This window comes from Puma concolor, chromosome D1, assembly GCF_028749965.1.
Source record: "Puma concolor isolate L17-30 chromosome D1, mPumCon1.1.hap2, whole genome shotgun sequence".
NCBI classification, from domain to species: Eukaryota; Metazoa; Chordata; class Mammalia; order Carnivora; family Felidae; genus Puma; species Puma concolor.
This window is the reverse complement of record NC_141676.1, coordinates 5,089,678-5,101,960: the sequence shown is the minus strand read 5'-3', so window position 1 is coordinate 5,101,960 and position 12,283 is coordinate 5,089,678. Positions and strand designations below refer to the sequence as shown.

Below are 12,283 nucleotides of genomic sequence, written 5' to 3'. Positions count from 1 at the left end.
GCAGTGAGTGCAGCCTGGGGAAAGAGGGTGAATGTGACCAGATCTGGTTTTAGTAATGCTAATGGGATAGCATGGGACACCGGGCATAGAGATGTCCCATGAGAGTCCCATGATGACTGATGAAATGCAGTCCTCGAGGTGGCATCAGGGTGATTAGAAACAGGCTTTCAGGCAGGGGGAAAGAAGCCTGACTTGGGGGTTGAGAGGGACAAGGGGTCCTGGAAAAGGGTTGAGAAGACAATGGAATTAGGATTCACAGGCTGGTGGGGAGTTGTGTTCAAGACTGCAGAAATCAGGAGAGGCTGGGCCTGAGAAGTGTTGTTAGATTTGGGTTGAAAAGGTTGGGAAAGGAAGGAGCCCCTTTCAAAAAAGGTGGAGGTGAGAGAGGGCTGCAGCGGGGTGGCCAGCAGGGCCTGATGTAGAGTTCCAGACCTTCAGACGCCTTTGACCTGCTAGAGAACCAAGGACATCACAGCGACCCGACAATACCACAGGGTGGGGTGGCAAAGTGATCCCAGATAGCACAGGAGCCACCTGGCCCCAATGAGAGGGCAGGGTGAAAATGGCAACCTGACCCTCCCAGCCCAGAGATTCAGCTCAAACTTCTAGGTTAAAATACGCAGTCAGTCATTTTACAAACCGGGAGACTGAGACCAGAGGATCAGCCTTGGCCAAGCCTGGCGGCTGCCTCATCACCCACCAACACCAGACCCCAGGCTAAGTCTAGGGTAACAGTGCCAGAGTTCAGGCAGCTAGCTGAGGCCTGCACCCTAGTTCCGGTGTGGGTTGAGGGACCGGCCCTGATTTCGAAACTCTCCTTCCTTTCCTGACACTGGCAGCAAAGTGCAGCCTCTGCAAAAGGGATCTGTGCGGTGGGCGAAGGCAGCCATTTACGGTGGGCAGTCCACCAGGAGAGGCCTGACTCCAGCCAGGCCCACTGCCCCCACTCCCCAGTACTCTCATCCCTGACTGCGGTGCCCCCGCGGGGCGTCTCCCCGCATGGCTGGGCCCAGCCCATGGTGTGGCGACCACTAAACACTGGCCTAGGTCCCTGGGGAAGGTGCTTTACGCTAAGCTGGCCAGCAGTTAGGGACATCTCGGAGGCGACGGCAAAGGGAGCCAGGCTCCCCCAGCTCACCCGCCCTTACAGGCATAGTCGGTACCCGCGGCGGGTAGGAAAACCCGGGAACGGGCGGACGGCAGCGCGAGAAACGCAGATAACCCAAGGACAGGAGGACCACTGCCCGCTGGGCACGCACGCGCACATGCGTGCGCACGTCCCGGGGGCCCAAGCTCCGCCCCTGATTGAACCGCCCCGCCCCCGGACTCCCTCCTTCCTTTTCCGGACCCGCAACCCGGGTCTGAGCTGGACCTGGGGCGCCCCCTGCAGGCTGAGGGCGGAGCCGTAGTCAGGCCCAGCCCGCCAGCCCGCCCCTCGCAGACCCAGGCCCGGCTGAGGCCAGGGTCCCGCAGACGCGGGCCCCGGCTCCTTCCCCGGCGCGCGCGGCTGCCAAGGCGACTGGGCAGCGCCCCCCCCCCGCCGGCCCCCCGCGCGCGCGCGCGGGCCCGGCTGCGGTCGCCATGGCTGCGGGAGGCAAGGGGTCGCGCGGCCCGACGCCCCGCCCCGCCCCAGCGAGCCCCGCCCGCGCGGCCCGCCCTCCACGCCGCCAGCGCCGTAGCCGCCGCTGCCGCTACAGCCGCGGGGCGCGGGGGCTGCGGTGGGCGCAACTCCGCGCGGCGCGGACTGGAGGCGAGGGGGCCGCGCCAGGCCCGAAGCCGAGGCGGGGCTGGGCCGCCCCCGCCGCGCCCGCCCTCCCTCCCGGGATGCGGTGCTGAAGCCCAGCATGGCCGGCCCGGGCCCCACCTTCCCGCTGCACCGGCTCGTCTGGGCGAACCGGCACCGCGAACTGGAGGCCGCGCTCCACAGCCGCCAGGTGAGGCCCACCGGGCACCCGGGCCGCCCACCCAAAGCCAGGTCTCCGTCCTGGAGGCCGCCAGGCCTGATCCGAAGCCCGGGTCACCTGCCCCTCTCGCTTGAGCCACTGGCCTCCGCTTCCAGCGCTGGGCCTTGCCCAGCCCGTCACCCCGCTTCACATTGCATCCAGCCCCCGAATTCGCGCCACACCACCCCTGAGCCAGGCCGAGAGCCAGCAGCCTGGTTCTGGCCCCCAGGCTCTTCCCACCTGCCCCCTCCCCCTTCCTATCAGGACACGCAGGCCATCCTCTGCCATTTCCATGGTCTGTCTGCTATCTTTATTTCCCACAATGACTCCCGACCAGGTTCAGCCTAGTGGCCTTCTTGCTTCTCCTTACTTGCCCTGTGCTGAGTGTCCCATCTCTCCCAGCACGACATTGAACAGGAGGACCCCCGGGGGCGCACTCCCCTGGAGCTGGCTGTGTCCCTGGGGAACCTGGAGTCCGTGAGAGTGCTCCTTCGACACAATGCCAATGTGGGCAAAGAGAGCTGCCAGGGCTGGGCAGGTACTACAGAGGGCAGAGGGGCTCCCCCGAGGCTGGCAGTGGGGTTGGTGCGGCAGCGAGTGGTCAGGCCTGGGGCCGTTGGTGAGCTCCCCCCCAGCAGCCCGGTGCCCCTAGTCCTGCAGGAGGCGGTCAGCACTGGGGACCCGGAGATGGTGCAGCTGGTGCTCCAGTACCGGGACTACCAGAGGGCCACACAGAGGCTGGCTGGCATTCCAGAATTGCTCAGCAAGCTCCGCCAGGTACAGCAGGGTGCACAGGTGTGGCCGGTAGGGAGGGGTAGGGTGCCATGTCAAGGGGCCATGACGGACTACACGGGGGTCCCTCGGGTCACCTACTCGGTCCGTGCAGCCTGTTTTCCCAACGCTGTAGATGACATCCCTCTCTCTGGACTGCAGCCCGGGGTTGTGTAGGAAAGACAGGAGTCCAGGCCCACATGGGTGACATCAGGCCCTGCGGGAGGAAAGCCGTGGCCAGCGACATCCCGGGTCCCTCATACCAAAAGTCTCTGCAGAGCTTTAGATGTGGGCCTCCTGGTGAATGCATATTTCCTGGAGGGAGAGTTTCATCTGACCAGCGGGTGTGGCCTGGTACCCCGGAGTACCTGTCCGCCCTCCTCAAGCATGAAGAAGCCTGGCTGGGAGGGCACCCTACCTCGTGGCCCCCGCCCCAGGGGCAGGCCCAGATCAGTGATGAGGACTCTGGGACCCAGGGGGAGCAGAAGCTCCCCCAGGGCCCCTCAGCAGGCTAGTGGCCAGGTGGAGACTGACCTCCAGGTCCCAGATACTTACCATCTGATTATTCCAAGACCTTTTTAGGGCCCCACTTAGCCCACCCTTTGCTGGGTGGGGTTTGGTTGTGGTGGGGGCATATCTGGGACATAGCAGCACTTTAAGACTTCCTGAGGGGCTGGGCTCCCAGAGGGGGCTATAGACAAGGAGCCCCCCAGGCCCGCTGGTCCCCGGCACCAGGCACACACTGACAGGTGCTCTGGTCTATCTCAGGCCCCCGATTTCTACGTGGAAATGAAGTGGGAGTTCACCAGCTGGGGTGAGTGAGGACCTCTTGGCTTCCCGGGGGCCGGGGAGGGGCGATTTGGGAAAGAACCCTGGTGACCTCCACACCCCCTGCAGTGCCCCTCGTGTCCAAGATGTGCCCGAGTGACGTGTACCGAGTGTGGAAGCGGGGCGAGAGCCTGCGGGTGGACACCAGTCTCCTGGGCTTTGAGCACATGACCTGGCAGCGCGGCCGGCGGAGCTTTATCTTCAAGGGCCAGGGTGAGCTGTGGGGGACTCACCGCGGGCACGCGGCAGGCCAGAGCAGCCCAGGTTCTCCCGTGGCTCGTGAGGACAGTGCCCTTCTTCTCTGCTTCCCAGGTGTAGAAACAGAGGTTGAGGGCGGAGGGGACCCGGGGGCTGGGGCCTCACCCACTTAGCAGCAGGTGGCTGAGGGCACCGTGGCGGCCCTTTCCCCACTGTCTGCGGCCCAGCACTGACGTGTCCCCCTCACACACCCGTTCCGGCTGGCAGAGGCGGGAGCCTTGGTGATGGAAGTGGACCACGACCGGCAGGTGGTGCACACCGAGACGCTGGGGCTCGCCCTGCATGAGCCGGAAGCGCTGCTGGCCGCCATGCGGCCCAGTGAAGAGCACGTGGCCAGCCGTCTCACCTCTCCTATCGTCTCCACCCACCTGGACACTCGAAATGTGGCCTTCGAGAGGTCAGTTGGAGCCTGGCCACACTGTAGGTGGTGCCCTTGAGGCTCCCGGCTCGGGCCTCTGGGAGGCTGGGCCACCCACAGAGGCTGCTCAGATGGGGGCGGGGGTCGCTGCGGGCCCAGCGGCTCGCTCAGACCCCCTGTGGCAACCTTCGGGGCCCTGCATGGCTGTCCGTGGGCAGAGGAGGCTGGGTCAGGGGTCCCCAGCGCCTTCACTTCTGGCCTCATGTGTTTTCCCCATAACAACAAGGGTTTAGGCTGTGGCTCAGGGCGCTGTGTGCCCCAGTGTTGGTTTCTCAGTAGGATGGCTGTTTCTGGGCCAGAGTCCTTTGTGGGTAGTAGCTGAGGAATCTGACCCTACCGGCCCAGCTGTTCTCGCTGACGACGTATGTCCCAGTTCCAGGAACAGACTTCAGGACTACCTTAAAAAACAGACAGGCAAACGGCTTAATCGGAATATAGTTTTATACACCATACAGTGCAGTGGTTTTTAGTGTGTTCACAGATAGGCAACTGTCCCCACAGTTGATTTTAGAACATTGTTCTCACCCCAGAAAGAAATTCTTTAGCTACCAACTCCAGTGCCTGGAGCCCCCGACCTCCTCAGCGCTAGGCAGCCAGTGATTGACTGTCCCTACAGATTTTCTTATCCTGGACTTTCAGATGCATGGAATCCTACACTAGGGCGTCTTTTGTGACTTCGTTCACCGAGCAGAGTGTTTTCCAAGTTCATCCAGGTTGTAGCGTGTGACCACTTCATTCCTTCTACGGCTGTCCATCGTATGGCTATGCCACATTTCGTTTATGGATTCATCTACTGACAGACAGTAGGATCGCTTCCATCTTTTGCCTGTTATGAATAATGCTCCTGGAAACATCAGTACACGAGTTTTTGTGTGGACATAAGCTTTTATTTCTCTCCGGTGTATACCTCGGAGTGGAATTGCTGGGTCACATGGTAACTGGATGTTTAACTGTTTGTAGAACTGCCAGACCCTTTACCGAGGGGGCTGCAGCATTTTACACACACACACACACACACACACACACACACACACACACACACCGTGTATGAGGGTTCTGGTTTCACATCCTCACCAACACTTGATGTTCGTTTATTTAGTTTTGGATTATAACCACCGTGGTGGTGGGTGTGAGAAGTGGTATCTCATTGTGGCTTTGATTTGCATTTCCTTAACGATTAGTGATACTGAGCACCTTTTCATGTGCTTATTAGCCATCTGTATATCTTCTTTGGAGAAGTGTCTGTTCAGATCCTTTGTGCATGTAAACAATTGGGTTATCTTTCTAAAAAAAAAATACATATATATATATACATATATATATGTATATTTTGAGAGAGAGGAGAGAGAGCACGAGCAGGGGAGGGGTAGAGACGGAGGGAAGGAGGGAGGGAGAGAGAATCCCAAGCAGGCTCTGCGCTGTCCGCGCAGAGCCCAACGCAGGGCTCAAACTCACAAATGTGAGATCATGACCTGAGCTGAAATCGAGAGTCAGATGCTTAACCAGTTGAGCCACCTAGGTGCCCCACCAATTGGGTTATCTTTTTATCATTGAGTTGCAAGAGTTCTTTACATACTCCAGATGTACATCCCTCATCAGGTACATGATTTACAAATGTTTCCTCCCATCTTATGGGCTGACTTTTCACACGTCTTGATGGTGTCCTTTGAAGCACAGGTTTTTAATTTTCACGAGATCCGATGCATCTGTTGTTTCTTTTGTCACCTGTGCTCCTACCATCACACATCTACCAATATTTGACTTTGTCAAATCCAAAGTCACAAAGATGTTCCCCTGTGTTTTCTTCTGAAAGTTTTATACTTTTTTTTTTTTTTTAACATTTATTTATTTTTGAGACAGAGAGAGACAGAGCATGAACGGGGAGGGTCAGAGAGAGAGAGGGAGACACAGAATCTGAAACAGGCTCCAGGCTCGGAGCTGTCAGCCCAGAGCCCGACGCGGGGCTCGAACTCACGGACCGTGAGATCATGACCTGAGCCGAAGTCGGACGCTTCACCGACTGAGCCACCCAGGCGCCCCATATACTTTTTAGTTCTTACTTCTGACCCATTTTGAATTCATATTTGTGGGAGGTAAGGGTCCGACTTCATTCTTTTAGAGGTGACGATCCACTTGTCCCGGCACCGTGTGTTCAAGAGACTGTTCTTTCCCCGTTGAATGGTCTTGGCACGCTTGTGGAAAATCAATTGACTCTTCTTTCCATTCTGTTGATTTCTGTCGGTCCTTGTGCTGGTGCCACACTGTCTTAATTAAGCGCTGCCTCGTAGTAAGTTTTGAAATTGGGAAGTGTGTGTCTTTTGACTTTGTTCTTCTTTCTCATGATTATTTTGGGTCTTCTGGGTCCCTTGCAATTTCACCTGAATTCCAGATTCAGTCTGTCAGTTTCTACAAAGAACCCAGGTGGGATTCTGATAGGGTTTGCACTGAATCTGTAACTCAGCTGGCAGAGTACTGCCATCTTAACAATGTTGGGTGCCCCCTACCAAGGACATGTGATCATTTCCCACTTACTTAGGTCTTTACTTTTTTCTTGTCATTTACAGCTGTAAATTTCCCTCTAACCACTGCTTCAGCTGCCTCCCTTAAGTTTTGATGTATCGTATCTTTCTTTCCGTTTATTTCAGAGCATTTTCTGATTTCTCTTTTGATCTGTTCATCAATCCTTTGGGTTTTTTAGGAGTGTGCTGTTTACTTTCCACACATTTGTGAGTTTCCCAAATCTTTACTCTGTTATTGATTTCTTATTTCATCCCCTAGTGGTTGGGGAACATACTTTATAGGATTTTTCTCCTTTCAGTTTTATTGAAGCTTCTTTTATGGCCTCGCATATAATGCATCTTGAAAAATGTTCCACGTGCACCTGAGAAGAAAATGTGTTCTGTTGTGGTTGGGTGGAGTGTTCGAGGGAAGTCTGTTAAGTCTGGCTTATAGGGTTGTTCAAGTCTTCTGTTTCCTTGTTGATCTTTTGTCTGCTTGTCCTGTCCATTATTGAAATGGATGTCTGTTGATGTGTTGCAATTATTGTTTTCGTACTTTTATTTTTCATTTTGTATTATGGCAAATTTCAAACATGTACGTATGAGAGGAGAGAGAATAGTTAGAAAGTTCCCATCACCCCACTTCAACACTTACCAACATTCTGCCTATCTTGTTGAATCTATTCTTGCTTTTTTTCCATTTTACCCCAGATTATTTTGTTTTGTTTTGCTTTGTTTTATTTTATTTTAATGTTTATTTATTTATTTTTGAGAGAGAGAGAGACAGAGACAGAGACAGAGAGACAAGAATCTGAAGCAGGCTCCGGGTTCTGAGATGTCAGTTCAGAGCCCGATGTGGGGCTTGAACCTGTGAACCGTGAGATCATGACCTGAGCTGAAGTCGGACACTTAACCGACTGAGCCACCTGGGATTATTTTATTTTATTTATTTATTTAAAAAAAAAATTAATGTTTATTTATTTTTGAGACAGAGGGAGACAGAGTGCGAGTGTGGGGGTGGGAGGGCGCAGAGAGAGAGGGAGACACAGAATCTGAAACAGGCTCCAGGCTCTGAGCCATCAGCACAGAGCCTGACGCGGGACTTGAACTCAAGAACTGCGATATCATGACCTGAGCCGAAGTCGGACGCTTAACCGACTGAGCCACCCAGGCGCCCCCAGAGGATGTTTTTTAAAACCAGCCCCAACACCGTCATCACATCTGACAAAATCAGTGATAATCCCTCAGTACTTTTTAGTCCCCAGTCCTTGTTTGATGGTCGCCAGCTGTCCAGGCATCCTCATCAAGGCCCTTGCGTGTTTCACAGTGGGAAGGCTAATTGGAAGGGGTCTTTGGAAGGGAAGGCTTTGGCTAAGGTTGAGGGGCACGGGTCCTCATGAGCTCCTGTTTGGTCTGTTTCAGGAACAAATGTGGTATCTGGGGCTGGCGGTCTGAGAAGATGGAAACCGTTAGCGGCTACGAGGCCAAGGCAGGAGAGGCTAGTGGTGGGGGCTGGGGTAGGAGACAAGGCCCAGGAACCCCACCCCTTCTCCATGTCCACCCATGTGGAAGAGAGACAGAGTAGCCCACAGGCTCTGGAGGCCCTGTGCGGTGATGGGAACTCAGTGGGGCCCGAGTGCCCAGGCCCTGCCGAGCACATAGGGGTCACCCCGGCACCAGCCCCGACCCAGGTTACCGAGATGAAATGAGCGTTTTCCCCTCGTTACTGAGTCCCCATGGTTCAGACCCTGCCGCCTCCTCCACTGTGGGGGGCGAGGTCCTGTCTGTCCCTGCAGAGAGGAGGGCCTGGGTTCTGTACTGGTGAGGCTGAGTGTGGGGGACAGGCTCTGAGCCCTCAGCTCTGCCTGTGTCCCCCCTGCTCCCCAGGTATACAGTGCCACCAACGTGGAGCTGGTGACACGTACTCGCACGGAGCACCTCTCTGATCAGGACAAGTCGAGGAGCAAAGGTAAACCCAGGTGCGCCTGCCTGTGGCCCAGTCACACCGTATGCCGGGGTCACCCTGCTCCGGGGTCAGGGCCGCAGAGTCCGCCACGAGCTGGGAGGCCTCCCCGTTCCCGTGTGCTCAGTCTCCCACCCGACAGAGGCTCCCAGGGTGGACGGTGCGGGGGGCAGTCGGGGGGCAGTGGCCCAAAGTCTCCTCACGGGCTCCCACCCCTTCTCAGGAGGGAAGACTCCATTCCAGTCCTTCCTCGGGATGGCCCAGCAGCACTCCTCTCACAGCGGGGTGAGCCGGGCCCAGGGGGCTGGGGGCCAAGGGCAGGGGGCCGTGACGCAGGGCCAGGCAGCCACCCTCCCGAGCACTAAGCCCAGTCCTGGGGCCCTCCCAGGCTCCTGTGCAGCAGGCCGCCAGCCCCACCAACCCCACAGCCATTTCCCCCAGTGAATACTTCGACCCCAACTTCAGCCTGGAGTCGAGGAACATCGGCCGCCCCATTGAGATGTCCAGCAAAGTGCAGAGGTGAGGTCGTGGGGCTGGCTTGGGGCCTTCCCTCAGGGACACGGATGCCGCCTGGTCCCCCGAGCCCCTTGTAGACTCCTGTCACACATGGGGCCCACCAGAGTGGGGGACCCACTCACTCAGCCAGCTTCCTTCTAGACTCTCCTCCTTGGGGGTAGGAGCCAGGTCTGTCTTAACCATGGTTGTTGGCAGAGGGCTTGGACCAGAGGATTGGTTGCTCTTCTTTGGTGAATGAGTGAGTGAGTTAGTGAGTGAATGAATGAGTGAATGAATGAGTGAATGAATGAATGGTTTTCTGTTCAACTGAATGAGCACCTCCTGGAGGCCAGCTTGTGGCCGAGGGGAAGGGCTCACAGCTCTACTGTCTCCCGGCTTTGTGGCCCCAGGAAACGTCTTCTCCTCCGAGAGTCTGTTCTCTTCCTCAGTAAAATACCAGTCACACTTAGCCACCTGCCCACAAGGGTGCTAAGAGGATCTCACGAGCCATGACGTAGAACTTGCGGTGAGCCCAGCACTGCCCTATGAACCACAGGCAGACTTAGCCACCGAGTGGTGGATTCGAACCCTGGTCGTCCTGACCTCTGGGCTTTGCTGGACCCAAAAGTGTGGCAAAGTGTGAGGTGCTGGCCAGCTGTGGGCTGGGGAGGAGGACCCGGCTGTGGACAAGGCCATGATTGAAGCCAGCAGCCCGGCCCTGCCCCCTCCATCCAGATGAGTTGAGCTGGCTCAAGCTGCCATAGGCCCCAGCCTGGGCCCAGGGTCTGGGTGCAGCTCGGGCGGTAGGGCCAAAGGACAGAAGCTCCTGGGGCAGGCAGGCGGGGGCAGCTGAGCAGACGAGAGGGCACCTCAGGCCCGGCAGAGGGTGTGAGTCAAGGCAGGTGTCCAGAGTGGGTGGGTCTTAGCAGAGGGGCCACCAGGAGTTCCTTGACTCGCGTCCTGTGCAGGTTCAAGGCAACACTGTGGCTGAGCGAGGAGCACCCACTGTCCCTGGGTGACCAGGTGACGCCCATCATTGACCTGATGGCTATCAGCAACGCTCACTTTGCCAAGCTGCGTGACTTCATCACCCTGCGCCTGCCCCCCGGCTTCCCGGTCAAGATTGGTGAGGGGCGGTCTGGGGCAGCCGGGGGTCTGGGGCAGCTCCCGGGGTGGTGCCGGCCTCTGGCTCAGGCTCGGCTGTCTCCTCGCAGAGATCCCCCTTTTCCACGTGCTCAACGCCCGCATCACCTTCAGCAACCTGTGTGGCTGTGACGAGCCCCTGAGCTCGGTGTGGGTGCCGGCCCCCAGCTCTGGCTCTGCCGTCACAGCTTCAGGTACCGCCGCGGGCGAGGGGGGCCGGCAGTGCTTCTCGCTGGTCTCTGAGCCCCGGGGCTGAGTGCTGCCCTTCTGCGCAGGGAGCCCTTTCCCGTGTGAGGTGGACCCCGCCGTGTTTGAGGTGCCCGAGGGGTACAGCGTGCTGGGCACGGAGCGCAGCGAGCCCCTTCGCGACGAGGATGACGCCCTGCTCCAGTTCGCCATCAGGCAGAGCCTGCTTGAGGCGGGCGCGGAGGCGGAGCAGGTGGGACACGGGCAGTGGCCAGACCCTGGGGGTGGGCAGGGGCGCCAGAGGTGACAGCTCTGGGCTCCGTCTGCTGCAGGTGACTGTCTGGGAGGCCCTGACCAACACCCGGCCCGGTGCCCACCCTCCTCCCCAAGCCGCCGCCTATGAGGAGCAGCTTCAGCTGGAGCGGTGAGGCCCGCTAGCACCTACTGGGACAGTATCTCGGCCTGCCCTGCCCCAAGGAGCCTGCCGGCCAGGGGGTCCTTGGCTGGTGGCGGTGGGTAGCGGGGAGGTGCTGGTCCCAGGACCCCATGCCCTCTCCGAGGCCACCCTCCAGAAGCAACATGGCCTGCCATCAAAGGCAGCATGAGGATGGGAGACACAGGGTCCCCTGCCTTCTCTCTTCTCTCCGGTCTCCCAGGTCCCAGCCACCTTGTCCTCCATAGCTATGTCCCAACACTTGGCCTTCTTCCCCAGCCTTAGCGCTCACTGGTCTGTTCTCCCCTCTCACGCCTTGCCTGGAAGGGCCCTCCAAGAGAGCCTCCGGATGTCCACAGAGCCCAATGGCCCAGAGTCCCCTCACAGGACACCCCCGGCCCCGGCCCCCCCAAGCTTTGAGGAGCAGCTTCGCCTGGCCCTGGAGTTGTCTTCGAGGGAGCAGGAGGAGCGGGAGCGGCGGGGGCAGCAGGAGGAGGAAGACTTACAGAGGATCCTGCGGCTCTCGCTCACGGAGCACTGAGCACCGAGTACCCAGTCCCTGGGAGGGTTGTCTGGTCTTCTCCCCAACCTGCTTTTGTAACTTATTTATTTATAAACTCTCTGCTGCTAAGCTGCCGGCCCGGAGCCCTGGGTATGGGCTTGCATTGGAGACCAAGGTGGAAATAAAGAGACTTTCGGCAGCAGGCTTGTTCTGCTCAATGGGATGACAAAGCGGGGGAGGAGACATCGAGGGGAGACACTGTGGGCGATGGCCTCAGACCTGGGTTTGAATCCTGGCTGTGGCCCCCTTAGCTTCGCTGAGCGTGTTTCCCCAGCTGTAAAATGAGACCACTTCCCAGCCCCTGGGGCTGTTGGGAGGGTGAAGTGAACCAACAAACCAACATACGTCAAGTCCCTTACAGAGTATGTGCCTCACAAACGTCCGCTCCCTGTAGTCTTGTTCCACCTATTGGGGACCCAGGTTCCTCCTGCCACTTACTCGGGCTTTCCCAGAACCCACCCCTGCTCCTGTCAAGGAGGGGAAATGCTGGGCCTCCAGACTATTCCCAACCAACTGGGAGGAGGCCCCCTGCACCCCAGGCCTGGGCTCCTGCCTGTTCTATCTGAGCATGTTCTATCTGAGTGACTTTGGACAAGTCCCTTCCCAGGCTGCAGTGTGAGCATGCTCAACTCTGCCCTGCTCACCTCCAAGGTGGCCCTGAGGATGGCCTGTGATCCTGCGATGGGTTAGTTCTAAGTTCTGCCTGGTTTCCCCCGAAGCTCTGCATGTCTCCCAATGATTGTGCAGAGAGTGGAAGCATGAGGGCCAGTCAGCAAGAAGAAATA

At 58.0% G+C, this 12,283-nt stretch overlaps 1 protein-coding gene across 4 annotated transcripts; it reads left to right on the top strand.

Annotated features, from left to right (window-relative positions):
- Positions 1–1,658: 1,658 nt before the first annotated feature.
- Positions 1,659–11,637, top strand: ANKRD13D (ankyrin repeat domain 13D). 4 transcript variants are annotated; one of them, XM_086676783.1, is made up of 15 exons: positions 1,661–1,934; positions 2,346–2,481; positions 2,596–2,720; positions 3,483–3,528; positions 3,612–3,755; positions 4,008–4,197; positions 8,139–8,214; positions 8,604–8,685; positions 8,903–8,964; positions 9,068–9,198; positions 10,143–10,300; positions 10,389–10,511; positions 10,593–10,756; positions 10,836–10,927; positions 11,264–11,637. In XM_086676783.1, exons 1-15 carry the CDS (start codon positions 1,845–1,847, stop codon positions 11,475–11,477), a joined length of 1,833 nt encoding a protein of 610 aa, XP_086532909.1. In that variant the 5' UTR covers positions 1,661–1,844; the 3' UTR covers positions 11,478–11,637. The 4 variants fall into 4 exon arrangements, with proteins under 4 accessions (XP_086532910.1, XP_086532909.1, XP_025771371.1 ...); XM_025915586.2 differs by having other exon boundaries at positions 1,662–1,934; positions 8,139–8,205; XM_086676784.1 differs by lacking the exon at positions 10,389–10,511 and having other exon boundaries at positions 1,659–1,934.
- The last annotated feature ends 646 nt before the right edge of the window (positions 11,638–12,283 follow it).